This window comes from Ornithorhynchus anatinus, chromosome 14 (assembly GCF_004115215.2).
Source record: "Ornithorhynchus anatinus isolate Pmale09 chromosome 14, mOrnAna1.pri.v4, whole genome shotgun sequence".
In the NCBI taxonomy this organism is placed as follows: domain Eukaryota; kingdom Metazoa; phylum Chordata; class Mammalia; order Monotremata; family Ornithorhynchidae; genus Ornithorhynchus; species Ornithorhynchus anatinus.
The window spans coordinates 14,250,987-14,278,602 of NC_041741.1; the positions used below are offsets into that span (position 1 = coordinate 14,250,987).

A 27,616-nucleotide genomic window follows, 5' to 3' on the forward strand; every position below is an offset into this window, starting at 1 on the left:
GTCTCCTTTCAAAAATGGAAAGTTTCCCCCAAGTGAGTTGAGCAGAAATGTCCTTTGCGAACGGCAGGTTTGGAGCAAACAGGAAAGCAGGCAGCCAAGAGCACGCGGTGAGAGTTGCCAAAGTTAATATCGGATGAATCCTTAATTACATCAAGAGCCGGAAGCAGGCAAGGAACTTGGAAAGGCCACTCAGGAAGGCACTGGGCAGGGTGTTCACTGCAACGGGGCCTATTGGAAAGAACACAGACCTGGGTCCTAATTCCACCTCAGCCTGCTCGGTGAATTTGGTTGCCACCCTTTTTTTTTTTTAAATGGTATTTGTTAAGCGCTTACTGTACTTGTTTTGATGTCTGTCTCCCCGCCCTTAGACTGTAAACCCATTATGGGCAACGTTTGTCTCTCTTTCTTGCTATATTGTACTTTCCAAGCACTTAGTACAGTGTTCTGCACACAGTAAGCACTCAGTAACTATGATCGAATGAATGAATGTGCCAGTCACTGTACTAAATGCTGGGATAGATACAGGTTAATCGGGTTGGACACAGTCCTTGCCCCTCATGGGGCTCGCAGTCTTTATCCCCCTTTTACAGATGAGGGAACTGAGGCATAGAGAAGTGAAGCGAAGGTCACTTAGCGGACAAGTGGCTGGGTCGGCATTAGAACCCAGGTCCTTCTGTCTCCCAGGCCCGTATTCTATCCGACAGGTCTCGCTGCTTCTCACTTTAACTTCTGCGCCTCAGTTTCTTCATCTCTGAAATCCCTGTTCTCCCTCCAGCTAAGACTGTGAGTCTCATGTGGGAAAGGGACTGTGTCTGATTGGATTTTCTTGTTTCTCCTCCAGCGTTTAGTAGCGTGCTTGGCACACAGTAAGAGCTTTAGAAATACTGCAATTATTATTAGTATTAGAAGTGAGGAGTGGAGGGTTTTCAGCAGAAATGAGGAGAAAGGCCTCAGTCCCTTACACTAATCCAGGTTTATCCAGGAGATAGGACAGCAGCAGCTGGGAAGGACAGCTTGCCCTGGGTGGTTGTGGAGGGAAGTGTAGTATGTATTGTGCATGGTATTTGTTAAGTGCTTGCTACGTGCCAAGCACTGTTCTAAGCACTGGGGTAGATACAAGGTAATCGGGTTGTCCCCCTAGTAGATACAACACGGGCCTGGGAGTCAGGAGGTCGTAGGTTCTCATCCCGGCTCTGCCGACCGTCTGCTGTGTGACCTTGGGCAAGTCACTTCACTTCTCTGGGACTCAGTTACCTCATCTATAAAATGGGGATCGACACTGTGAGCTCCACCTGGGACAGGGACCGGGTCCAATCCAATTTGCTTGTATCCACCCCCACCGCTTAGTTCAGTGTCTGGCACATAGTAAGCACTTAACCAATGCCATAATTATTATTAACTTCTTCCCCTTCCCTATATTATGCTCTCCCAAGCACTTAGTACAAGCTCCTGCCCTCAAGGAGCTTACGGGTCTCCGCGTATCATGGAGTCCTAGCATTTTTCACAGAGCGAGGTCCCTTGACGAGTGTCTCTCATGACTTTACTCTTCCTACAAAAGAAATCTAACAAAATGGCACACCGGCAGTCTCAAAGGATTAATGGGGAGAATCTTGTCTCAGAATTTCACTTTAGAAGGGATTAGCGTGTGTTTGCTGCTGACTTGTAAACGATAACTTACTGTAATGCCGTTTGGCATATATTATACTGTACATATTAGGGGATGTTTTAGACAAGGGCAGCCCAGGCGTTGAATTATGAATTATTTATCCTTTGAATTAGAACTGCCACCTCCTCCCATAAAAAAAATCACATAAATAAAGAAGATGCTAATACTTCTTAATTAGACTTTAAGAATAGTACTGGATCATCTGGCCCAAGAGCTGAGTCATTAATCCAACATCTGGCCAGTGGTTCAGTCAGCCCCTCAATTCGATCATTTTCAGTATTCCCCAAAACCCCCGGTGAAGATAATTTAAATTAGCAGTTGCTCCTCTTCATTTTTCACTATTCTTTTGCTCTAGTCAACTTTACGGGCAGTGTTTGGAGAATGCCGTTAGAGATCTTCTCCCCTCTCCTAAGATTCGCTACTTTTGTTGTTATACTTTCATTTTCTTCACCAGCTCACTTTCCATTTCTTCCACTTGGCAGTCTCCCCTTTAGATGTTAGTTATTTTTCTTTCTTGCATGTCATCCATTAAAGATTAGCTGCGGAAGGTGGAAGCATGGAGAGATTATGAATGCCAGAACAACTCCTGTGGAATAATAATCAGTTTTTGGTATTTAATGCTGTTTGACTTTTGCAGACACATTTCTTATTAACCTTTGGTACAAAGAGAAATCCAGGTTCCCGATATCTCATGGAGAAGATGAATTTGAGATCCTCTTCCAATTAAACTGAAATAAGGCCAATATTGGGCTTTAGGCAAAAGAACCCCGTACTTCCTAACTCTTGTGTTTATAAACCTAAATCTATATGTGACTTCCTAAATTTTAAGATGCATGCGATGCCTATACGCTCGCTAATTAATTTTTCCTACGGTATATTCATGCCTACCGTTTCCTTAATTTCGTCCCTTCATTTCCTCTCTAGAATTATATGCAAACCCATTCCTCTACCTCGCGTTTAATGATTTTTTTGACAAAGTGACATCTTTCAAGATGTTATTGATTGGCTGAAGGTTAGCATAAAAAGACATTCCTTTCAGAAACCGCGTCTATCGTTCGAGAAAATGGACGCTTGCGATATTCAGGTTAAGTTGCTTTTCTTTTCCAGTGGGAGCAAGAGTAGCAGTGGAATGTAAATACCGGGGAGTGGGTGAAAGAGTAAATGAGTTTGGTCATCAAAGTGAACCCCATAGATTGCACGAGTAGACGCTTGCTTTTCCCACCAGTTGGGTCTGGTTTTGGTCATCTCTGCTGTGGCCTTTCGGTGGGCTCTTTGGGTCGAGCGTAGGATGGTGATTCGATTCCATTCGATCGAATTTACTGAGCCCTCACTGTGTGCAGCCTACTGTACGAAGCATTTAGTAGTGATGATGGTGGTGATGAGAGGCTACAAACAGGAGTTGGTAAGGATTTCCCCTTTGTTTGCAAGAAACAATGGAAATGCTTTCACCCTTGGCACCAATGACTTGCTCATCGACGAGGTCTGAGGAAGGGTTGTTTTAACATCCCAATCTGTTTCGGGGGCAGGGAGGGTGAGGAGGCTGAGGCATAATTCAGTGAGGGTCTTGTCAAAAATCGCTCCTCCCTTATGGAGGTTAAAGTGTTCGACTGTGCAGTGTGGGAAGATGGGCGCGTTTGAGATGTAGCCGTGGGGTTAGGGTAATACAGGATCGGGGTTTAGGGGCTCTAGGCAAGGGAGGCTGGTGAAAGTGAGGGTGGCTTCAAACCCACCCATTTTCCAGAATGGGAAGTTATGCTCCCAGTGGAAATCTCTCTGTCAGGCCACATTGGACGGTTGTCAAGGAAGCAGTTTGACCAGGGACGGCATCTGCTAGGCTCTAGTTACGGGAGCCGTTGAGGCCACTGGTGGGTTTGGAAAGCTCGTATTAGCACAGTACAACCAATTTAATCATTTCCAAAACAGAAAGGATTACCTATTCCATCAGAGCTCTTTGAAACTTTTTTTTTAAAGAACCAACTACTAAAACTTTCTTAATGGGAAAAACTCCATAGGAAATCAGTGAAAAAATTAGACATATTTAGAGGAAACTTAATTTTAGTGTACTACTCGGGAAAACTTTGACACGTGAAGTTTTTGAGTGTTTCTATACAATATTTCACATCGGTACAGATTTCTTCAACAACCAGATCACACGAGCAGAAAATACAGTGCAATCTATATCATTGTATTAACTGAAAAGTAGAACTGGAGATGCTTCAAAGTTTTATTCTTCAGATGGACCACAGATATCGTTTCTGGTCTAAACCGTACTAAAATGGGGCTCGTTTGTTTCAGATCCAAATCTCTTTGAAAGTGAAATCATACATAACAGTTTTTAAAAATCACCTCAAATATCGAGGGGATGGTTTTTAGCATTTTAAGATGAGCATGTGACTGTCAGTTGAATGGGAAAAAAAGATCGTGACACTTTGAAATCTCTCTCGACCTGGAATTCTCAAGCCTGCTTTTTACTGCAAATTTGAAAAATTACCCATTTAATTACTTCTGTATCTAGATTTTTCCACCTAAATAAAGTTTAAGAAAGACTATAAGAAAGTTTAAGAAAGACACTCTTAAAAAAGAGAGTGGAGTGAGAATCAACTCCACTTATTGTCTCTGGTGACTGAAGGAGTTCTGTATTATGCTTTGGGATCAGGTCAGTGCTGGTGTCCAGCCTTTGAAGAATGGAAAGGAAATAGAGATAAAGGGAGTTATTTTAGTGGACTGACTTTTCGTCTCCCCTGCCTCTTTTGCACCTGGAGAAAAGAAAGAGCGTTTGGGGAATAAATATATTCCAGGAAAGACTTCAGCTGGTACAAAACTCACCTGGAGAAATTGTCCAGAAAAAATGAGAAACCAAGAAAAAAATGCAAAATTCAGTGCCAGTTCAGTTCCCAACCTGTTGCTTCCTGCTGTCATATTAGAGAAGGGTAGAAGTTCAAAGACTCTTAATTACCAAATATACTATTTCCTTTCTGATTGCTTTGCAAATACACACAGGGTAAACCAATCCCACACACTTTAGCGTTCTGGGAAAAAAAGAAGCACTGAAAATATTTGGAAATACTTTAGCTCTAGTTTGTTTTGAAATGATCTTTTAATGCAAAACGGTGCAATCTCTCCTAACCGCTTCTATTCCTTTCTCTTGTTGAATGTAAGTTAAAAAAAAAACACCCCAAAACCTCTTGGACATAATTAATAAAGGGCGATCATTAATTCAGAGCCAACCTGGAAGAAAACCCCAGGTCATAAGTAGTTCAGCAGCCGCTAATCCAGAATACTCAAACTCAAATGAAAAGAGCACTCGCAGTCTTCAACTGTTGCTATTAGCCCGGTATTTTGTTTACTAGTGGCCCAAAAGTGTCCAAAGACTAATTCATTAATTCCACCAAGACACACAGCTATTATTCAAAAGAAAAAAATCTTCCAGGACATTACCCCAACGGGGACTAAATGTGGATGTTTGCTTTATGGGTGTTTTGGGTTTTTTATTAAAAAATAAATGGAAGATTGGGCAGCGCCTTGCTGTGTACAAGCCCGAAAAAAAGCAAAAAAGGGAAAATTGTCGATCTGTCGATCCATATGTGACCAGGGCAGTCGTGTTTTTTTGGTAAGTGGTGGGAGAGCCAGTCATCCTGAAGGACAGCGTTGATCCAAAGTTCCCGGTGAGCAGGCCGGGATCGGTGGCCCGACCCCGGGGCTTGGCATTTGGGATCGGAGCGGTGATCGTCAACAGCAACCGAGAAAGACGCTTCGAAGCCTCCCAGTTCCGTCTCCCCCGCCCCCTTCCATCCCCGTATTTTTCCATTTGGATTTTCTGTTTGCACATACAACCTCCAGGATGTCAGCAAACACATTCTTTTTTTTTCCTGGGGAGCATCCCCTCCCCCAAAGTTACATTGTCTGGAGGCCCGTGAACCAATATTTAACCTAGAACGATATCCAGCACTCAGCCTCCCTCCTACTGTATTTTAAAGGTGGTTTAAAAAGTGGGAAGATAGCTTTGCCAACAGAATCAGGTTTTACTAAGAAAATATGTACACTGCTTTGACTCAGTAAACTCATACGCAGTGTGGTTCAGCTTCTTCATATTTACTTTTGCCCATATTAGAAAACAATTAGCTTACTAAACAAATTTGAGTATTTGGAAAAAAAAATCTACTTTGAGTCTTTCTCATTTGACTAAGAATTACAGGATATTTGATAAGCTTGTTTAAAAATGGAGATATCCAAATATTATTGTAAACACCCAATGATTTGCTTTACCTGCAATATAAGTATTTTACTTGGTTGGCTTACATAGTAGCTAATAATATTTGTTAATGTAATTTAACTGCTGTGAACCTTTACTGAACAAATATTGAAATTTATACAAGTCAAAGAAAGAGAATCTCTAATGACTTTTGTAAAAGCTTCTATTTAATAGTTACGGAGAAAAGTTTGTATGACATACCAGATGCAATTAACAGTAAGATTTACATTTTAATAAAAAGAAAGAAGCATGCGTATTTGCTTTATTCATTCCATCATAATTTGCATTAGAGCTGTGGTGTTTAATGAGCAAATTCCAACTAAAATGCTATATTGATTTCTAAGTGAACTTTGTCATAGTCACCCTACCTTGGAAAAGCTCAGTGTTTACAATTAACGTTTTCTCCTCTTAAAACTAAAAAATGGTTTTTCGGTTGCTGCGTTAGCATATCGATCTTGTTGAACTAAAGACCTCTAGAAAAGAGCAGTTTCTCAACCATCTATCCCGCCTAATAGATATTACTAAATTATTCCCAAGAAATACCACTCTTGCCCTTGACGTTATTAGAAAACTTCAAATGCGGCGAATAAATGATTGTAAGTAAATGCTACGTTCTGTTTTAATGAAGGCCTTTTATCTTAGACATCGCATTGGCCATTATTTTATTATCTTTTGTAATGACTCAGTACTTCACAAACACAGATCACCTTCCTACATGTGAGTATTTGATAATCCCTGAAAATTTTAAATGGAACAAATAGAGGAGAAAGATGACAAATCTTATTAATCACACAGGGTGAAGGGAGTATTGATGAATAAGACATCTATATTTAGTAGTGCAACTGAAATTGATATTAAAGGATCCAGCCATGCTTCTAATCAATCGATCGATCAATCAGCAACATCTACTGAGTACTTACCGGGTGCAGAGTACTGTAATGTGTTCATGAAGGCAGAGACCTACATAAACTGTCCAATCTACACAGATCACATGACCCTTTGAACTGCCCTCCTGGTTGGATGAGAAGCAGTGAGGCTAGTAGAGAGAGCACAGGCCTGGGAATCGGAGGACCCGGGTTCTAATCTCGACTCTGCCATATATCTGCCGCGTGAACTTGGGCAAATCACCTAACTTCTATGTTTCATAGTGTTCGTAATCTCAGGAGTTTCATTTGAACTTTGGCATTTGCGGTATTGTTGTCTTCTTTGAGGACTTATTGAACTCATCCCAGGTACTGCCAAACTCTGTGGACAGAGTGTTCTTAGGGAACAAACGGGTGGAGTATTTATTCTTTTGTCAAACTGTCTCTTAAAAGTTCGGGGAATTTAGAAGAAATGCTACAAAATGTCCAATAGCAATAGTTTCTTTGATTGACTCTTTTTAACTCCTCAATCGATCGAGCCATTATATTATTTACTGTGTGCAGAGCACTGTACTAAGCACTTGGCAAAGTACAATTTAACGGAGTTGGTAGACATGTTCCCTGCCCGCAGTAAACGTACGGGCTAGAGAGGTAGGCAGACTTTACTGTAAGTAAATTGCAGGTATGTACATAAGTGCTGTTGGGCTGAGGGCGGGGTGAACAAAGAAAGCAAAACCAAGTTCAAGGGCAATGCAGAAGGGAGTCGGAGAAAAGGAAGTGAGGGTTTAGTCCGGTAAGGCCTCTTGGAGGAGGTGTGCCTTCAATAAGGCTTTGAAGGTGGGGAGAGTAGTTGTCTGTCGGATGTGAGGAGTGATGGCGTTCAGGCTAACGGCAGGATGTAGGAGAGACGCCAGTGGTGAGATAGCCGAGATCGAGGTACGGTGAGTAGGTTGGCGTTAGAGGAGCAAAGTGTGCAGAATTGGTTTGAGGTAGGAGGAAGCAAGGTGCTTTAAAGTCATTGGTGAGGAGTCACTCTCTGAAGTGGATGGAGGTGGATGGGCCACCACCGAAGGTTCTTGAGGAATGGGGAAATGTGGACTGAAGGTTTTTATAGAAAAATGATCTGGCAGCAGAGTGAAATAACACTGGTTAACCTAAAAATGCACAGAGCACGATATTAATCACTTGGGAAGGATTCAGAAGGGGTTCCTTACCCAAAAAGAAGGCTCAGTGGAGAGAATCTTTGGGCGAGCCGGACAAACACTCAGGGAATGGCAAAGACCAGTCCATCAATGGTATTAAGCGCTTACTGTGTGCAGAATGCCGTACCAAACCCTTGGGAGAGTACAATACAATAGAGACGGTAGATACGTTCCCTGCCCACAGTGACTACAGCGTTCAATAAATAAGAGTGATTGAATGGAAGGAGGTGACACTTCTGCCTCTGGGCCTGCAATAACTGAAAACCAAGATATGCCCCTCCTTCCGTTCCCACGCTTTTCGGATCCCCGTTTCCATTAGACCTCCGTTCCATCCCAAAAAGGACTCACATGCCGGCAACGTGAGGCCTTTCTCAACTTTTAGAAACAATGGGAAGGCCACTGCCATGACCGCGACTCTAGTGACTGTCGAACTGAGTCGCGATGAGCCTGAGAAACAGCATGCTCTGGGTGGAGAGAGCACGGGGCTGGGAGTCGGGAGGACCCGGGCTCTAATCCTGGCTCCACCACTTGTCTGCTGTGTGACCTTGGGGAAGTCACTTCACTTCTCAGTTCCCTCATCTGTAAAAAGGGGATTAAGACCGTGAACCCCATGTGGGATGTGGATTGGGTCCAACCTGATTGGCTTGTATCTACTCCAGGGCTTAGTACAGTGCCTAGCACAGAGCATTAAAAAAAAAAAAACGCCCAAAACACACCCACAGCAAGAGAGCAGCCGATCTTGCAACATTCAGGGTGGAGATGGTCATTCCGGGTAAGATTCATTGGCAGCCAGGGGGTCAGCCAGCATTGAAGGTTCTCAAACCTCTAGATTCGGAAGGGCCCTTTCTATTCATTCAATTCATTCATTCATTCAATAGTATTTATTGAGTGCTTTCTATGTGCAGAGCACTGTACTAAGCGCTTGGAATGTACAAATCGGCAACAGATAGAGACAGTCCCTGCCCACTGACGGGCTTACAGTCTAATCGCGGGAGACAGACAGACAAAAACAATGGCAATAAATAGAATCGGTGGGATGAACATCTCATTAAAACAATAGCAAATAAATAGAATCAAGGTGATGTACATCTCATTAACAAAATAAATAGGGTGACGAAAATATGTACAGTTAGCGGACGAGTACAGTGCTGAGAGGAGGGGAGAGGGGGAGGAGCAGAGGGAAAGAGGAGAAAAGAGGGCTTAGCTGAGGGGACCTCAGCTATACCTATACCTCCTGCGGTTCCGCTAGCGGATGGTAAGAACCTAATAAGCTTCATGAATGAGCTCATTAATAATGTTGGTATTTGTTAAGCGCTTACTATGTGCCGAGCACTGTTCTAAGCGCTGGGGTAGACACAGGGGAATCAGGTTGTCCCACGTGGGGCTCACAGTCTTAATCCCCATTTTACAGATGAGGTAACTGAAGCACAGAGAAGTTAAGTGACTTGCCCACAGTCACACAGCTGACAAGTGGCGGAGCCGGGATTCGAACTCTGACTCCAAAGCCCGTGATCTTTCCACCGAGCCACGTTGCTTCTCGTTAGGGACAGAGAATGCGTCTGCTAATTCTGTTGTAGCGTTCTCTCCCAAACGTTGAGTACAGTGCTCTGCACATAGTAAGCTCTCAATAAATACCATCGATTGATGAACTGATTGATGAAATAAATGGCCAGATAATAAAGCCTTCTGATTTTACCTGGGTTGTGCGTATTCCTGGCACAGGCCGCCGCTAATCAAATTCCATTTGTTTTCACAGCTCTGGTTGAAGAGGTTTATTTTGCTCAACGAGAACGTGAAGAAGCTGTTATGGCCAGGCTGCGCTTAGCCAACGAGGAGAGAGACGAAGCCGTTTCACACGCAAAACAGCTGGAGATGTCCCTGAAACGGTACGTTCACTTTGGCAATTTCACCTATGTCCCAGAGGGCCAGAGACCGGCGGGAACAAGAGCGCGACATTGGTGGCGGGCGAGCCGCTGGCGCCCTATAGAATTCCTTTGGGCCGCTTCTCGGTCCTGAAGGCTCGGGTCTGAGGCCCATCTGTCGTTCCCTCAGGAGATTCTGCCCTTATCATCGTGAGAACCGAAAATGTATGTTTGTGAAATCCGGGCCTGGCCTGATGGAACTTGTAGTTACGATATTTGTGCCCGTGCTAATTAATTCAATTATATTTATTGAGCCCTTACTATGTGCAGAGCGCTGTACTAAGCGTCCGCTGTCTTACTGGATCCTGACCTCTTTCTGTCTCCTCACAGGCAGTTGTGTCCCTCCTCAGTGTCGGAGTCTGAGACACGGCAGGGGCTTAATAATATTGCCGATGATGGGCTTGGGAGCCAGAGGTCATGGGTTCGAATCCCTGCTCTGCCACCTGTCAGCTGTGTGACTGTGGGCAAGTCACTTAACTTCTCTGTGCCTCAGTTACCTCATCTGTAAAATGGGGATTAAGACTGTGAGCCTCATGTGGGACAACCTGATTACCTTGTACCTCCCCCAGCGCTTAGAACAGTGCCCTGCACGTAGTAAGCACTTAACAAATACCAACGTTATTATTATTTGTTAAGCTCTTACTAAGTGATAAGAACTATACGAAGCTTGGGGGAGATACAAGCTAATCAGATTGGACACAGTCCCTGTCCCACATAGGGCTCACAGTCTTAATCCCCGTTTTACAGACAACTGAGGCCGCGGGAAGTGAAGAAGGTAAATGGTGGAGCCGGGATTACCACCCAGGTCCTTTTAACTCCAAGTCCCGTGGTCCATTCACTGGGCCACACTGCTTCCCAGTTAAGGGATTCCAAGCTCTCTCTGGTTCCAATCAGTTGATCAATTAATGGTATCTATTGCGTGCTTACTGGGCATTAATTCCAAGGTGACATTTTCTGTCGCTCTCATTGCCATCATTATCCACCCCTCCAGATCTCCCTCCTCAATTCCCTCACACTTGTGCACGTTTCCCCAACTCCAGTCCCTATCCACTGGGCCACAGTTTTTCAAAAGCAGCATATCCCTATGATGTTGGGCAATTTCACCCAATCTGTGCAAGACTCTATCCTTGCAAGATCCTCTCACTCCCCCGGTGTGGGTATAATATTGAAAGAAGTCTATCGTCGGCCTGGGAAGCTACATGACTTGCCCAAGGTCACACAGCGGGATCTGATTCCGAGAGGTATTTAGTACAGGAATCAAACTAAATCTCCATCCCTTCTCTGTTGGATTTTAACTCTCCACCTTCCCTCGGCAACCTGCGGCTGTTTCTCTCACTACTCCCTTCCTTTCAGCCACTTTATGCCTTTCCTGACGTATTCGCTCCTTTCCCTGGCTCCTTTTGCCAAGCCCTTTGGCTCCCTATGCTGTTGTGTCTTGTTCTTCCCCTCTAAAGTAGGATCGAGGTGAACCCCATTCCCAAACCAATAAAACCTCATGACCTCTGTCATCCAAACCCTCCTCTGGCCTTTCTCACCAAAGAGTGACCCAAAACTGGACAAGGGAAGGAAAACCAGAAACTTGGGGTTCTACTTAAGGGGAGTCACTGGTTCTTCTAGGAATCAGAGGTCAGAGTCGGACCGTGTACATACCGAGCAAGGTGAACGGCTGTGGGCTCGGGAAAGGAGAAGAGCTGGTATCGACTGATTCAGGGATAAATTGGGAAATGTGACATTTCTCGCTGGGGCCTCCTTTCCTGAAGTGCAAGGTTGTCAGTCAGAATTTGCACCGTATAGGAAATCAATCAAAGCTTGAGCCCACAGACATTAGCTTCAGCAAAATTTGTACGAACGGTCATGAATATGTGCTGTTGCGATTATGCAGGGGTGATTCTGAATCGAAGAAGGGAGAGAATTCATTTTATTCTGGGACGTTGATGTGTCCACCAGACCTCACGTGAGCAAGGCAGGGACTCGGGAAACTCGTCGAGTTGGCCAGGCTTTAGTGGCTCAGTATGGTTCTGCTTCCTTCTGGACTCAGGAGACCTGGGTTCCGATCCTGGGTCTGCCGCGTACCTGCTGTGTGACCGTGCGGAAGTCACTTAACTTCCCTGTGCCTCTGTTTCCTCCTCTGTAAAATGGGGATTCAATATCTGTTCTCTCTCCCCCTTAGACTGTAAGTCCTATCTGATTGTATTTATCTATTAGAGTGGGTGGCACACAGTAAGTATATAACAAATACTGCAATTATCATTATCGTTATTGTGATTGTTCAGATCAGCATTCAGATTAATACTGGATTCATTCATTCATTCATTCGATAGTATTTATTGAGCGCTTACTATGTGCAGAGCACTGTACTAAGCGCTTGGGATGAACAAGTCGGCAACAGATAGAGACAGTCCCTGCCGTTTGACGGGCTTACAGTCTAATCGGGGGAGACGGACAGACGAGAACGATGGCAATAAACAGAGTCGAGGGGAAGAACATCTCGTAAAAACAATGGCAACTAAATAGAATCGAGGCGATGTACATTTCATTAACAAAATAAATAGGGTAACGAAAATATATACAGTCGAGCGTACGAGTACAGTGCTGTGGGGATGGGAAGGGAGAGGTGGAGGAGCAGAGGGAAAAGGGGAAAATGAGGGTTTAGCTGCGGAGAGGTAAAGGGGGGATGGCAGAGGGAGTAGAGGGAGAAGAGGAGCTCAATCTGGGAACGCCTCTTGGAGGAGGTGAGTTTTAAGTAGGGTTTTGAAGAGGGAAAGAGAATCAGTTTGGCGGAGGTGAGGATGGAGGGCGTTCCGGGACCGCGGGAGGACGTGACCCGGGGGTCGACGGCGGGATAGGCGAGACCGAGGGACGGTGAGGAGGTGGGCGGCAGAGGAGCGGAGCGTGCGGGGTGGGCGGTAGAAAGAGAGAAGGGAGGAGAGGTAGGAAGGGGCAAGGTGATGGAGAGCCTTGAAGCCTAGAGTGAGGAGTTTTTGTTTGGAGCGGAGGTCGATAGGCAACCACTGGAGTTAAGAAGGGGAGTGACATGCCCAGATCGTTTCTGCAGGAAGATTCATTCATTCATTCAATAGTATTTATTGAGTGCTTACTATGTGCAGAGCACTGTACTAAGTGCTTGGGATGAACAAGTCAGCAACAGATAGAGACGGTCCCTGCCGTTTGACGGGCTTACAGTCTAATCGGGGGAGACGGACAGACGAGAACAATGGCAATAAAGAGAGTCAAGGGGAAGAACATCTCGTAAAGACAATGGCAACTAAATAGAATCGAGGCGACGTACAATTCATTAGCAAAATAAATAGGGTAACGAAAATATATACAGTTGAGCGGACGAGTACAGTGCTGTGGGGATGGGAAGGGAGAGGTCCACTGGATCCATCAGTTGTCTGCTCTATGACCTTGGGCAAGTCACTTAACTTTCCTTTGCCTCAGTTATGCCTCATCAGTAAAATAGGGATTAAGACTGTGAGCCCCACATGGGACAGGGACTGTGCCCACCTCAATTCGGTTATATATACCCCAGCCCTTAGTACAGTGCCTGGCACATAGTATGCACTTAACAGTAAGCACTCAATAAATACAATTGAATGAATGAGAAATACCATAAAGAAGACTCCCTCAGAGCTGCAGGTTAATTTTCTTAAATGAATTAATTCATCCTACTAATGTCTGCCTCCTCCTCTAGACTGTAAACGCATTAGGTTATATTGTACTCTCCCAAGCACTTAGGACAGTGCTCAGCACATGGTAAACGTTCAATAAATACGATTGCTTGATTGATTAAAATCGGAAAGCTGTAGGACATGCTGAGAAGCTAGTATGGCGATAGCTGTGTCCTTGGCTGAAACCGATGCGTCTCCTAGTCATTTTATCACTTTTATTGCTGCATTCAGCATGGCCTAGTGGATAAAGCCTGGGCATCAGGATCAATCAATGGTATCTATCGAGCACTTACTGTATGCAGGGCCCTGGGGGAGTACAAACAACAGTATAACTGAGATGTTCCTGGGACCCGTGTTCTAATCCCAGATCTACCACTTGTCTACTGTGTGACCTTGGGCAAATCACTTCACTTTTCTCTGTCTCTGTTACCTCATCTGTAAAATAGGGAGTAAGACTGTGAGCCCCATGTAGGACGCGGATTGTTCCCAACCCAGTTTGCTTGTATCCATCCCAGTGCTTAATACAGTGCCTGGCACATAGGTAGAGCTTAAAAAAATAGCACAGATATTAGTATTCCTGGTTGGTAAACCAGTTTAGAAAAATGAATCATAGCTCCTTTCATAAGAGTAAAGTCAAAAAATCTACCGATTTTTTAAGACTTTCAGTTACCTGGCTGAGACTGAAAACTCGGCCTCAGAATGTGAACTCTCCCATCCCTGAATAAACGCCAGTACTTACCATAGAGATAAAAAGCAACAACTCTAAGTGGAATGAAAAGTCCTTCAGAAAATTCTGGCTTTCAGTTGTTATTAGCCTGGAGGGTCGTTAGCGTTTCCTTTTTTGTTCCCCCTTGGGATAGTACAGTACAGTATGGCCTAGTGCATGGACCATAGGCCTGGATTCAGAAGGACCTAGGTTCTAATACCAACTCCGCCACTTTTCGGCTGCATGACCCAGGGCAAGTCACTCACTTCTCTGTGCTTGAGTTACTTCATCTGTTAAATAGGGAGGAGAAATGTCAGCTCCATGTGGGACACTGTGTCCAACCTTATATCTAACCCAGCGCTTAGTACAGGGCCGGGCACACAGTGAGTACTTAACAAATATCAGCCCCCACCCCTCCCAAAAAAAAACAACAAACAAAAACAGAGTAGGTAGATACATCCCTGCCCACAATGATTTCATTTTCAGGCACCCAGTGTAGTGCGTTGAACGCAGCAGATGCTCAATAAGTACCTTTATTCCTACTTCTACTAAGAGAGAGAGGTGGAAAAGGAATTCCCCTTAAAATTTATTTGTTCCCTTGAGGGATCGGATGGAATTCATATATTAAATGATATACTAAGTCAGTCTTTGGCACTAAGAAATGGGAACTTTCAGCTTTGAAAACCTGAATTCCTGGTTCATTAGAAATCCTCACTGGGAAGTTCCAAACCCCAATCTGAAACGTTAATAGGCTGAATTTGCAATCTGTCCCATATGGAGCTCACAGCCTCAATCCCCATTTTACAGATGAGGTAACTGAGGCACAAAGAAGTGAAGTGACTTGCCCAAGGCCACACAGCAGACAAGTGGCGGAGCTGGGATTAGAACCCAGGACCCTCTGACTCCCAGTCCCGTGTGCTCTAGCCACTCCGCCACGCTGCTTGATTATGCAGGCTTCTTATTCCATCCCAGATTTTCGTAGGTCTGTTTGGATGCCACCACGAAGAACGATGAGGTATCAACCCTTTTCCTGTTTTGCCACAAAGAGTGTTTTAGAATCTCTAAGTCATTGTCAACACAGCAGCATTGGCGAAGTCTTTTTTGCCGTATCCACAGATTTGACGACTGCCCGATAGAATGATGTCTCCAAGAAACATCCATTGAGTTTTCATGTCGATACTTGTGCCCGGGAGTCCTGGTTCCGACAGGACTCTGCTCTGACATTATAGATTGGCTGATGAGTTTGCTTCCTCAGAACACCTTTCAGTCTCAGGAGATGATAGGAGAATCATCTTTGGCTTCTGGGAAAATAATGGTGTCAGAGGAAGCAGACTAAAATTAGAATAAAGAGGAGCCCAGTGACCAGCTTTCTTGTTGGCCAGTTCCTTTCATTCTTTTGGACACATTGCGTGCCTATTTAACTGCTATTAATGAAACCTGTGTAATGATAACAATGATAATAATTGTGGGCTTGAAACATGTCTACCAACTCTCTTAAATTGTAATAATAATTATGGTACTTGTTAAACATTTACTATGTGCCAACCCTGTAATAAACCCTGGGGTAGATATATGATCATCAGGTCACAGTCCCTGTCTCACGTGAGGCTCACAGTATGAGTCTTGAAAACGGAGATGCCCAAATGCTCTGTCCCAGTGAGATACCCCAGAATGTTGGAAGAGGACAATGATTCTCCAAGGAAAAGCAGACTTGGAACACATATTCCATGCTGCTATTAAAAGGGTGACTTTATACCCTCCACGGTCAAGAGAAAATGCAGAATTACCCATCCAAAGGGGGCACAAATGGACCTTCCTGGCATAGTTTAGTTTTTCTACTTCGGGAATTTGTTTTTCCACAAAGCAAGGGGATCCAGCAGGAGATTTTAAGATAAAGTTTAGTGATAACGATCTGTCTTTGCTTCGGGAGCAACTCGGTCCGGCTTTGTCGTAAAAACATGGTCCTCTTGGATTTGGGGAGTCTGAAATAGGACAGTGAAAGAGGACTGTTCAGTTCCTGCTCAAAATTAGATGTCCGGGAATAAATCTAATGGTAATAGCACCGGCGTTCCCATCATGGGGGAACGTCTTCATCCAAGCACATATGAACAATTGATCCTCGTAGCCATAGATAGCAGTAAACATTAATAACCTAACAGTCTGAAGGTAGGGCGGAAGATATGGAGCATATTGAAAGACGGAGCCGAACAGGTGGCGGTTTAATATGTTCAGAGTCATGGCTGACTCCACAGACTAGTCGAATGAAATTACTTGAGGTGCTAAAGATTTAAAAAACGAACTCATTTTGCTGCACTAAGGAAATGCTACTGATCAGGCTTTCTGTGTCCCTCTTTTCTAGGCTAGAAAATATTAACCCTGAAGAAAATGACATGGTAAGCCATTCTCTGAGGAGATTTCTGGATGTCAGTCTTATATCTTAGAGGCTTAAGTTCAATTGAGTGGGTTTCAAGAACTAAGATGTGGGAAAAAGAAGAATTGACACACTAATAATGTACATCTTTGCTGCAATATGAAAATTCAATAACTTCACTCAGTCAATTTACAATTCACATGTGCCTATTAATTAAAACCCTATATTAAATAAAATATATTAAAACTTCATGTCTGACTAACATATAATGCTGTTGGTAGACATTACAGGAATTACTGAACAGAATAAACAACGCAGGCACAGGGATAGCGATTCAGAAGAATGAAGCTATAATTGTGGATCAGATATACAAGACCAAGGAAGGTAAAAAGAAAATAACCACTGAAGAATTGAACGCAGTGATAGAAGAGCGGGATGCTGCTTTGTCTCAAGTAAGTCCCCGAGTGTCAGTAAAACCACATTTTGGCACGGTTTTCCCCAGCGACTGAACAAAAAGAAATGGACAGTATTCTTTCCCCTTTTTTTAAACCCCCCCCAAAAAATGAGAAATAAAAGTAACATTTTTCAAATTAGTCGAGAAGCACACTATCGGCATCTATTGCATTTTAAAATCATTGGATTTTTGACGTTTCGAATATCCTTTCCAAGTTCCGCAAGGCTCCTTTTCAGTTGTCCACATCTTCTTTTGCTTAAGGTCCATTTGTAAGAGAGACCGCGTATGAGCCACTAAGAAATACTCTGTTACTTTCTCAATGATAAGTCAGAGCGGAAAAGATATTTCTTCCCAGATACCAACCTGTTAAAATGCAGCATCTAGGCTGCTTTCTCTATTGAATAGAAGAGGTATTAGGTTACATGTTTTTTGCTCTTTGTTGATTGTGATTTGGGATGGGGAGAGAGGTATTTCTGGGGCTCAGGGGTGGGGGGCAATGTACTAATAAAATGAAATGCCTCCTCCCTGACTGGAGGGAGAGGTAACGTGGAGATTTTTGAAGAGGAAAAATATTCATCGTTTCAAAATGGATTTTTTTCCCCAGTGGATTTATTTTCCTCACAAGATGCTCCCTCTTTGGCTTTCTCTTTTGTCCATCACCCATGCCTCTCTTTGGGGTCACTGCCAGGACCGAATCTTGGGCACGGTAGGTTTGTGGCATTTTCTAGGTCCTTAGTTACATTCATACTAAGTAGCCCTTAGGCCCCAGTGGAGGAATAAACTGAAAAAATACAGAGTTAGAGTAAGCTAAAGATGAGGAAATTCTCAGAAAACCGGACGTAAAGTATTCTAAATTGTGTTAATTCTTTAAAGGCTAATTTGGAAGAATCTTTCTTAACGGATTTGTCTTTTAAACAGTAATGCACCAGGCCATTTATTTCACACATTTTAATTTATGATGTCTTGAAATAGTTTCAGTCGTTTCTGTTTATTCTGAATTGGTAGCATTTAGTTTTTTAACTGCTGCCATTTGGTCATCAATAAGAAATTATGCATGGCTTAATTTACATTAAAAAAAATTCCAAATGTAAACTGGGGAAAGTTCCAGAAACAAATGGCGACGTTCTCTTCATTGTTAAGGGAACGTTGCATCAGTTCACATTAGGAGCTGCTGACTGTTGCCTTTTCCATCATCGAAAATGTTAGTCAACCCCTTTTATTTAGCCGTATTCATCCTATCCCTCCGTTTCTTCTTGGAGGGGATTTCTAGCGTGCGACGGAGACTCGGGTCATTTTGCTCTAAGAGAAGCTCAGATTCATTTTCACAAATGTTGGGGTCCCCCCCCTTCAAACAAATCCATGGGCCGTGAAGAAAACCTCCTTGTCTAATGTGGAAGGGGTGTTTCTGGGAATTGATCAGGGTGTCTGGTACAGTACAGCATGAAATGAGGTTAGTTATGGGGAAGTCTTTCAATTCTGCATCGGTGCTTAATCTTCCCTCCCACTTTTCATAAAGTGGGTCTTTGTTCAAGGCAGACTCACTAAAAAAGGGGAAATTTCCAAAGATGTTTCCGTCCTACCAGACTGTAAGAGGGTCATGGCCTTTAGAGGGGGAGGTGAGATGGGGGAGGGAAGGGGTGTGTGTGTGTGTGTTGTGTGTGTGTGTATTTATGGGGAATAAAATTTCGCCATTTGTTTCAAAGGAGTAGTTTTGATTTCCTAAACTGTAGTGTCTGTGTTTGCAGCATAGTGGACGATCATGCCATTGAAATCTTTGAAAGGTGAATCTGTATCCCACATATAGATTCAGCTGAAATTTCTTATTGCAACTCAAATAATTTCAAGTCCCTGGGACATGCATCAGTAGTTAACTTTTGAACAATTCACCTACTTTTCATTGTGTAAAAACGTGTTTTCTGTGTGCATTCATCTAAGTTTGGGAGGAAAATAATCTTCTCTTTTAGATCCTTCTCCCCTCCCATTAGCCTATTATTTGTATCTGGCTAATAAGCAGGGACTGGATTTGGAGGGTTTGGTCCAATTTTATTTGATCCTCCAAAATTATTTAAAAATTCACACTCAATCTTGAAAAAAAACAACCAAATGTAAAGTGTACTTTGGCTGTGAAACTGTTAGGAACAACTTAAGTTGATTTAAGAATGATTTGAGTCGATTGAGCACGTTCTTGTGGAGAATTGTCAATGTCTGAAAATTTTAAAATTCAGACCTGGTTTTTATCTGAATTAAACATAGCACCTGATAATGACCTCAAATTCTATATTTTACTGCCCCCCCAGCCACCAATCTACCCTCTATTAATAATGGAAATTGTAAGCAGATTCCCTACAATGGGGACATTCTCTGCTTTGCAAAAGACCTTTGCTCTTCATTTTCAATTATTATTTAAAGTCTTCTGTTCCTTCCCTGATGATTGAAAGGAGCCATGTTGGGCTTCAAGAAAGAGCAAAAGGATTAAACGGAGGAAGGCACCTAGGAGGAAATTGTAATCTTTTGCAGAAAAGCATCTGAGTCCTTAAATAATGTTCTCGTTAAATCACTCCTGATCTAGGACCAGATATCATTTTATGATTTGGACACTCTCTAAACGCCTGCACTGCTGAGAGATTATTGCTCAATTAGTGCATGATTGTTTAATTTTCTTCATTTCTTCCTTTATTTTCCTCTATTCATTTCCTTCCTTCCCTCACCCCCACCCCCAACCCTCCACACACATACTCCTCAATGCCTTTTTCTCTGATATTTTGGTAACACCTTAACTAAATCCTGGTCTCTGCTAACAGTCCCCCAGTCACCCTATACGATTTCTCATCACCTCCAGAGTGTCGGATTATTTCCTTGTTTATTTGGAGGCTATTAAATGGCTTCTTACTGGGTGTCATTGAGTCATGTAAGTATTTCTTTCACCTTCTTCAAGTAAAATGTACCATTTCACATTTACTTTGGCAGCTGACACCTATTCGGAGCTCTCAAACAGCCTGGGCAACAGAACTACAGTGAGAATAGTTCCAGTGCAATGTAACTGTGCTTCCATTTGTATTTTTAAAGACTGATACCCTATCTTCCTGGGGATTAAATCAACAGTTTATATCGAGCATCTATTATGTGAACTCCTTTTGGGCAGGGTTCATGGGTTCCAACTCTTGTTCTGGACTCTCCCAAGCTCTTGGTTCAGTATACTGCATGAAGTAAACACTAAATCAATATCATTGATTGATCGATACTATATGCAGAGCATCCCAATAAGAGTTTGGGTAAATACAATTCAAGTGAAAAAAATAATAATACTTATGGTATTTGTTAAGTGCTTACTATGTGCCAGGCATTGTACTAAGCACTGGGATGGAAACCGGCAACAGTAAACAGACACATTCCCTGCCCAAAATGAGTTTACGGTCTTGAGGGGAAGAGAGACGTTAATAGAAATAAATAAATTGCAGATCATATACTTAAGTGCTGTGGGGCCAGGAGGAGGGATGGATAAAGGGAGCAAATCAGGGTGCCACAGAAGGATGTGGGAGAAGAAGAAAGGCGGGCTTAGCCTGGGAAGGTCTCTTGGAGGAGATGTACCTTCAATAAGGTTTTGAAGAGGGGGATAGTGATTGTCGCATATGAGGAGGGAGGCGGTTCCAGGCCAGAGGCAGGATGTGGGCAAGAGGTCGGCAACTGAGAAGGTTAGCATTAGAGGAGTAACGTGTGCGGGCTGGGTTGTACTAGGAAAGTAGCAAGATGAGGTAGGTGGGACAAGGGGATTGAGTGCTTTAAAGCCAATGATGAGGAGTTTCTTTTTGGTGTGGAGGTGGAGGGGCAACCAACAGAGGTTCTTAAATAGAGGGGGAATGTGGCTTGAACGTTTTTGGAGGAAAACGATGTATCCATTGTGGTGTGGTTACAAAATAATCAGATTAAGCGTGGTTTCTATCTGCCTAGAGTTCACATTTAAGAGGTCAGAAGATTAGGAATCGTAACCCCATTTTACAGGTTGAAAAGCTGGAAGCACAGGCCGGTTAAGTGATTTGTTCAAGGTTACACCACTGGCCAGTGAAAAGTCTTTGAATTCAATCAATCGGTGGTATTTATTGAGCACATACTGTGTGCAGGATACTGTACACTTGGGAAAGCACGATATAGCAGAGGTGGTCCTAGGTCTTCCAACTTCCAGTCCCGTGCTATTTGCCTTTGGACATTTGGTAGTCCCGCCACCCTCAGCACCACAGCACTAATGTACATAACCTTAAATTATTCATTTTTATTAGGGTCTGTCTCCCCCCCTCGACTGTCAAGCGCTTAGTTTAGTGCCAAGCACTTAGTACAGTTCTCTGCACACATAAGCATTCAATAAGTACGATTGAATGAATGATTGTAAGCTCATTGTAGACAGGGGAACGTGCCTTCCCATTCTGTTGTATTATACTCTCACAGGGCTGTACACATAGTAAGTGCTTAATAAATACCTTTGATGGGTTGATTGATGTTACTTCCTGGAAACCACTCTGGTCTAGGATTCAGGAGGCATTTTAACAGGGGGCATTGCCACCGGGGCCATTGACAAAATTCCGTCGAGGCCGTAAACTCACCGTGGGCAGGTAATGTGTCTACCAACTCTGTTATTTTCTACTCTCCGAAGCACTTGGGAGGAGCTTTTATGCTAAATGCCAAGTGTTTGTTCGCGGGCATCTTAAATAGTCGTGGCACATTTTTGCAATGAGTTGGCCACTGTTTTCACAAGTTTTGGGCTATGCAAGTGGAAGTAATCCTGGAACATTCATTAGGTTTCTGAGCAAACATTCAAACTACTTTCTGTGTGCGCGAAAACAAATATAATGGTATAAACTCAAATATTTGATATTTCCTTTAGCCTATATTTTCCCAATGAAGAAAGATAAACAAACACAGCGTGGATAGATATTGCTCACCACGCCCCTACTTTATGGCAATAAAAGGTAAACCCGCCATTCAGATTGCTCTGTTAGTAAACAAATGTTGTGGTCTACCATGACACTATTTTAATGACTACTCTTTGCTGAGAAAACAATGGGAGGTAGTAACTGATAACAGGATAGAGAAATCATTTTCTTGTAATATATTCCGTTTTACATTGACCTTTTTGAGCAAACACCTTGCCAGTTGGGAAGGGCAGGGCTGTTTTAGCTTGTTTCTAAAATTGCATCTGTTCTAAGCATGGAAGATTTCCTAATGATTCTTTGCCTTGGAATCTGCCAAATCTATTCCTATTCCTCATAGCCTCTCCCTTAGAGACCTGGCTTTTGCTCTATAACCGGGGAACAGCAACAGGAATTTTTTCAGTCTGTGTGAGAAATTCTTGCTTTCTGGGAGATCATTGGAAAATTTTTTTCCCCAAACTGTTGACTGGAGAACCAAAATCCACTGCAAGGCTCTACACACAGAAAGTGCTTAATAAATACCATTGATGATGATCTTTTATTGTGGCATTTCCTTACTTTAGATTGTTCCAGTTGTTGTCAATCTCCCCTTCTGGAGGCCCCGAAAATTCTCTGCAGATCTCTCTTTTTATTCCAGGCACTTCTGCTCCCACAGAGTCAAAAGATTGTTGTTTTTCTCCCTAATACCAGAAGCCTCCACCTTTCAGGAAAGGATGAAATTGCATTTTTTCAGTCTGCTTTATGGGAATTTGGCTTCCCAAAACTCCTCCTTCCATTCCTGTCTGAGCCAATTACCTACTTTTGGGAAGCTGAGTTACTCAGTGGAAAGAGCATGGGCTTGGGAGTCAGAGGTTGTGAGTTCTAATCCCAGCTCTTCCACTTGTCAGCTGGGTGACTCTGGACAAGTCACTTAACTTCTCTGTATTTCAGTTATCTCATCTGTAAAATGGGGATTAAGACTGTGAGCCCCACATGGGACAACCTGATTACCTTGTATCTACCCCAGCGCTTAGAGTAGTGCTTGGTGCATAGTAAGCATTTAACAAACACCATTATTATTATTACTGTTATTTTCTCCTTCTCAGTCATGGAAACCCAGGAAAGCAAGTTTTCCTAATAGTGGAAAAGAAGCTGAAAAATTCTTCCCTCCTCCCTATTTCTCTGTGTCTGTTGGTCCCAATTTCCACCTAACTCAATCCAGTAAATCTAGAGATTGATAGGGAAATATATTGCCTTCACCACCTTGGTAATGTTCTAAAGCACTGCTTTCTTCCCCACTTTTTTCTGATTTTTTTTTTTTAGTTATGATTCTTTCCCAATATTTCTCTCTGTCTCATCTCCCTTCCTGTAGGATATGAGTTCCTTTTGGGACTGTGTATTTATGTAACCTGTATAATCTTCCCCAGTGCCCAAGAAAAGGTTTCCCAGTATGCTGCAAGTGCTAATTAAATGTCTGAAGTGGCAATGATGATGTTGACAATGGCCGATTCCTCAATGGATCAAGCAGAGGAGTTTGCTAATCAATTAATCGATCAATAGTATTTCTTGAGTGCTTACTGTGTGCAGAGCACTAGACTAAGCTTGTGAGGAAGTGCAATGCAGTGAGCGTTTTAAGCTCCTCGCAGACGGGGATGTTGTTTCTTTAGCGCCAAGGAGAGGACTTTGCCCAGATTCTGCCTGTCTGTGAGGCAACTCCAGTGGAAAGAAGGTAGTCCAAACTCCACTCCCTGGAGGAGCCGGAGATGCTCGTTGGGGCTTCTGGGAGAAAAAACTGCAAGGTGAACCCCCGCTAATCAATGTCGTGACCGCTAATGGGCCGTTCAGGTGGAAGACTAAGCACCCTTCAACATCACCCAGGTTTTCGTTGATTTATATGAATGACTGTCTCCCCCTCAAGACTTTAAGCTCCTGTGGGCAGGGAATTTGTCTGTTTGTTGTTATATTGCACTCTCCCAAGTGCTTAGTGCAGTGCCCTGCACACTGCGCTCGATGAATAAGATTGAATGATTGAATGACTGAAGAGGTGTGTGTGGGTGTGGGGAGGGGTGTGTGTGTACACAGGGCATGTGCCTCTGGGGTGTGTGTCTGTGTGTGTGTGTATAGTTGTACACGTGTGGGTGCGTGTCTGTGGGTATCTGTTGTGAGAAGCAGCAAGGCTTCGTATCTCCCCGCCGACTCCTCGCCCACGTCCCGCCTCTGAGCCGGAATGCCCTCCCTCCCCAAATCTGACAGACAATGACTCTACCCCACTTCAAATTCTTAGTGAAGGCCCATCTCCTTCAGGAAGCCTTCCCTGACTAAGCCCCCCTTTCCTCTTCTCCCACTCCCTTCTGTATCACCCTGACTTGCTCCCTTTGTTCCCCACCACCCCCAGCCCCCCAGCACTTAGGTACGTATCTGTCATTTATTTATTTCTATTAAAGTCCATCTCCCGAGCACAGGGCTCCCACTTCTGCCAGGCTTCTTCATTCAGTTGTATTTATTCAGTGCTTACTGTGTGCAAAGCACTGTACTGAGCTCCTGCAGTGTGACCTTGGGCAAGACCTTTAGCTGTGCTTCAGTTTCTTGTCTCAATTCCTGTCTCTCCCCACTACAGGTTTTGTTTCCTTTGGCTGCCCGATCATTTTTCTAAAACACATTCAGTCCGCATGTCCCCACTCCTTAGAAACCTCCGGCCATTGTTAGCCCATCCAACTCCTCATCAAACAGAAACTCCTTACCGTCGGCTTTTAAGCATTCGGTCGGCTTGTCCCCTCTATCCTACCTCGCTGATTTCCTATTACAACCCGATCCGCAAGATACAAGTTCATCAGGTCCCACACGGGGCTCACAGTGTAAGTAGGAGGGAGAACAGGGATTGAATTCCCACTTCGCAGATGAGGTAAATGAGGCACAGAGAAGTTAAGTGACTTGCCTACGTCCTATGGCAGTAAGTGACGAAGACTGGATTAGAACCCAGCTCCTCTGACTCCCATACCCTTACTCTTTCCAACAGGCCCCAGTGCTTCAATAAGTATTGGAACAGGTTTGCGCTATGAGAAGAACTTTCCCTAATTCCCTAAGATCATGGAACTGAATGTACAAGAAACCATGGAAGGCAGCACTAACTTTTTAAAGAGAGAATACTGCATAGTTAAAATGCTCTATGGGCAGACTGTAGAAAACCACCTCATGGGGAAAAATAGTTATTTAAATAGCTCACTGGCATAAATGATTCATTCAGTAATCTGCTACTATTTCCTTTGATTTAGAAAGATAGCTTCCATGTTAGAAAAATGGCTTCCGTATAATAATGTTGGTATTTGTTAAGCGCTTACTATGTGCCGAGCACTGTTCTAAGCGCTAGGGTAGATACAGGACAATCAGGTTGTCCCACGTGAGGTTCACAGTCTTAATCCCCTTTTTACAGATGAGGTAACTGAGGCACAGAGAAGTTAAGTGACTTGCCCATAGTCACACAGCTGGCAGAGCTGGGATTCGAACCCATGATCTCTGACTCCCAAGCCCATACTCTTTCCACTGAGCCACGCTGCTTCTCTATAATGTTGGTATCTGTTAAGCGTTTACTAAGTGCAGAGCATTGTTCTAAGCGCTGGAGTAGATACAGGGTCATCAGGTTGTCCCCCGTGAGACTCACAGTTAATCCCCATTTTCCAGATGAGGTAACTGAGGCACAGAGAAGTTAAGTGACTTGCCCACGGTCACAGAGCTGACAAGTGGCAGAGTCGGGATTCGAACCCATGACCTCCGACTCCCGTTTGTCATCATTAGAAAGAGTTTGCAGTAAGAGTTTGCAGTTGGAGTTTGAACTCATTTCCGTTTTAAGACTGGCCAACGAAGGATAGCAATATATGGTGGTTGAACCTGCATAAGTTGTAGTTCTGACCAGGCAGTCAGAAATGAAAAGGAATTGATAAATTCTTCATTCATTCATTCAATAGTATTTATTGAGCGCTTACTATGTGCAGAGCACTGTACTAAGCGCTTGGAATGCACAAATCGATAACAGATAGAGACAGTCCCTGCCCTTTGGCGGGTTCACAGTCTAATCGGGGGAGACGGACGGACAAGAACAATAGCAATAAATAGAATCAAGGGGATGGATGAACATCTCATTAAAACAAAAACATTTCACTCTCATGACTTAATAATTGTGGTATTTAAATGAACTGCCCGATGGATCTTCTGCAGCAAATGAATAGTCCTAGTTGATCCCTTTATGATAGTGACCATGCATGGCATTTTCATAAATAATTTGGTAGTCAGTAAGCAGATGGAATATCGTAGCACTTCGAGGAATCAACTAGTCAACCTACTTCTAGAACCTTCTGCCTAGTCATTTCAGTGTTGTTACGGGTTCAGTTTCAAACACTGCATAAGCAGCGGCAGTAAGATCCCTCGGGCATGGGGCGATCAGGAGAGGGATTGCTGTCCTTGAGCCGAGGCTTCGGGAAAATCAGGAGACCGAAAGGCGGATTTGCAACCAACAACAAGCACTGCAGGAGGCAAACACATCAGTGCACCTGGAAACCAAAGTCCGGTTTCTGGATGGATTTCAGATATTTGAGTTCAGCGTTCAGCTAAGATGATCAAGTTTACTTTCTCCGTGTTCCCTCTTCACAAATGTTTTCAGCTGTTCTCTCTGGGATTTTTAGACTTCTAATGGATGTATTTCCTTACCCTCCATTTATAGAACACTTCCCTCTCTAGTAAAGTCAAAATACCGAAGAGGACTTGAGCCAGAAGAAGCAATCTCGAGTGCTTAGAACAATACTCTGCATGTAATAAGTCCTCCATAAATATCACCGTTGATGATACACTGTTGAGTATCCGTTAGCCACTTTGGGGAGATTCCAGTCGAAGTACTTGGTCACAGTCACTACAGTAATCCTTCAATCAATCAATCAATCATATTTATTGATTGCTTAATGTGTGCAGAGCACTGCGCTAAGCACTTGGGTAAATGAAATAGCATAACGTTTGTAGACAGGATCTCTGCTCTCAGAGAATTTATAATTTAGTCGGGGAGATAAACGTGAAAATAAATGACAGAAAAGGGAAATGGTGTAGTTTAAAAGAGTTACTGCCCGATTCCTTAGAGTTGCTTTGAGGAAACTGCGAGATGAAATACAATAGGTTGCCACGAAACAAATGCCCTCTTTGGGAAAACTCCATGCATATTCTTTAAGTTATCTCACCTCAAATTGGCCTTTAATAGTAATTACTAGTAGTAATTAATGTGGCTTTTGTTCACTCATTCAATCCTATTTAATGAGCACTTACTGTGTGCAGAGCACTGAACTAAGCACTTGGGAGAGTATAGAACAACAATAAACAGACACATTCCCTGCCCACAGTGAGCTCTCTCTGTGTGCCAAGCACTACACTGAACCCTGGGGGAGATACAAGAGAAGCAGATTGGACGTAGTCCCCGCCCCACGTGGGGCTCACAGCCTAAGAGGGAGGAAGAATGGCTATATAATCCCCATTTTACGGGTGAGGAAACTGAGGCACAGAGAAGTTCAATCAGTCAATCGAATTTATTGAGAGCTTACAGAGCAGTGTAGTAAGAACTTGGGAGACTACA

At 43.4% G+C, this 27,616-nt stretch overlaps 1 protein-coding gene across 1 annotated transcript in view; it reads left to right on the plus strand.

Moving 5' to 3' along the window:
• MIPOL1 (mirror-image polydactyly 1) overlaps positions 1 to 27,616 on the plus strand; it is a 163,002-nt gene that overhangs the window by 8,173 nt on the left and 127,213 nt on the right. Inside the window, exons 3-5 of the mRNA XM_029079299.2 lie at positions 9,740 to 9,869; positions 16,642 to 16,675; positions 16,935 to 17,105. Coding sequence (XP_028935132.1) covers positions 9,740 to 9,869; positions 16,642 to 16,675; positions 16,935 to 17,105 — 335 coding nt within the window. The remainder of the gene's footprint in view (positions 1 to 9,739; positions 9,870 to 16,641; positions 16,676 to 16,934; positions 17,106 to 27,616) is intronic.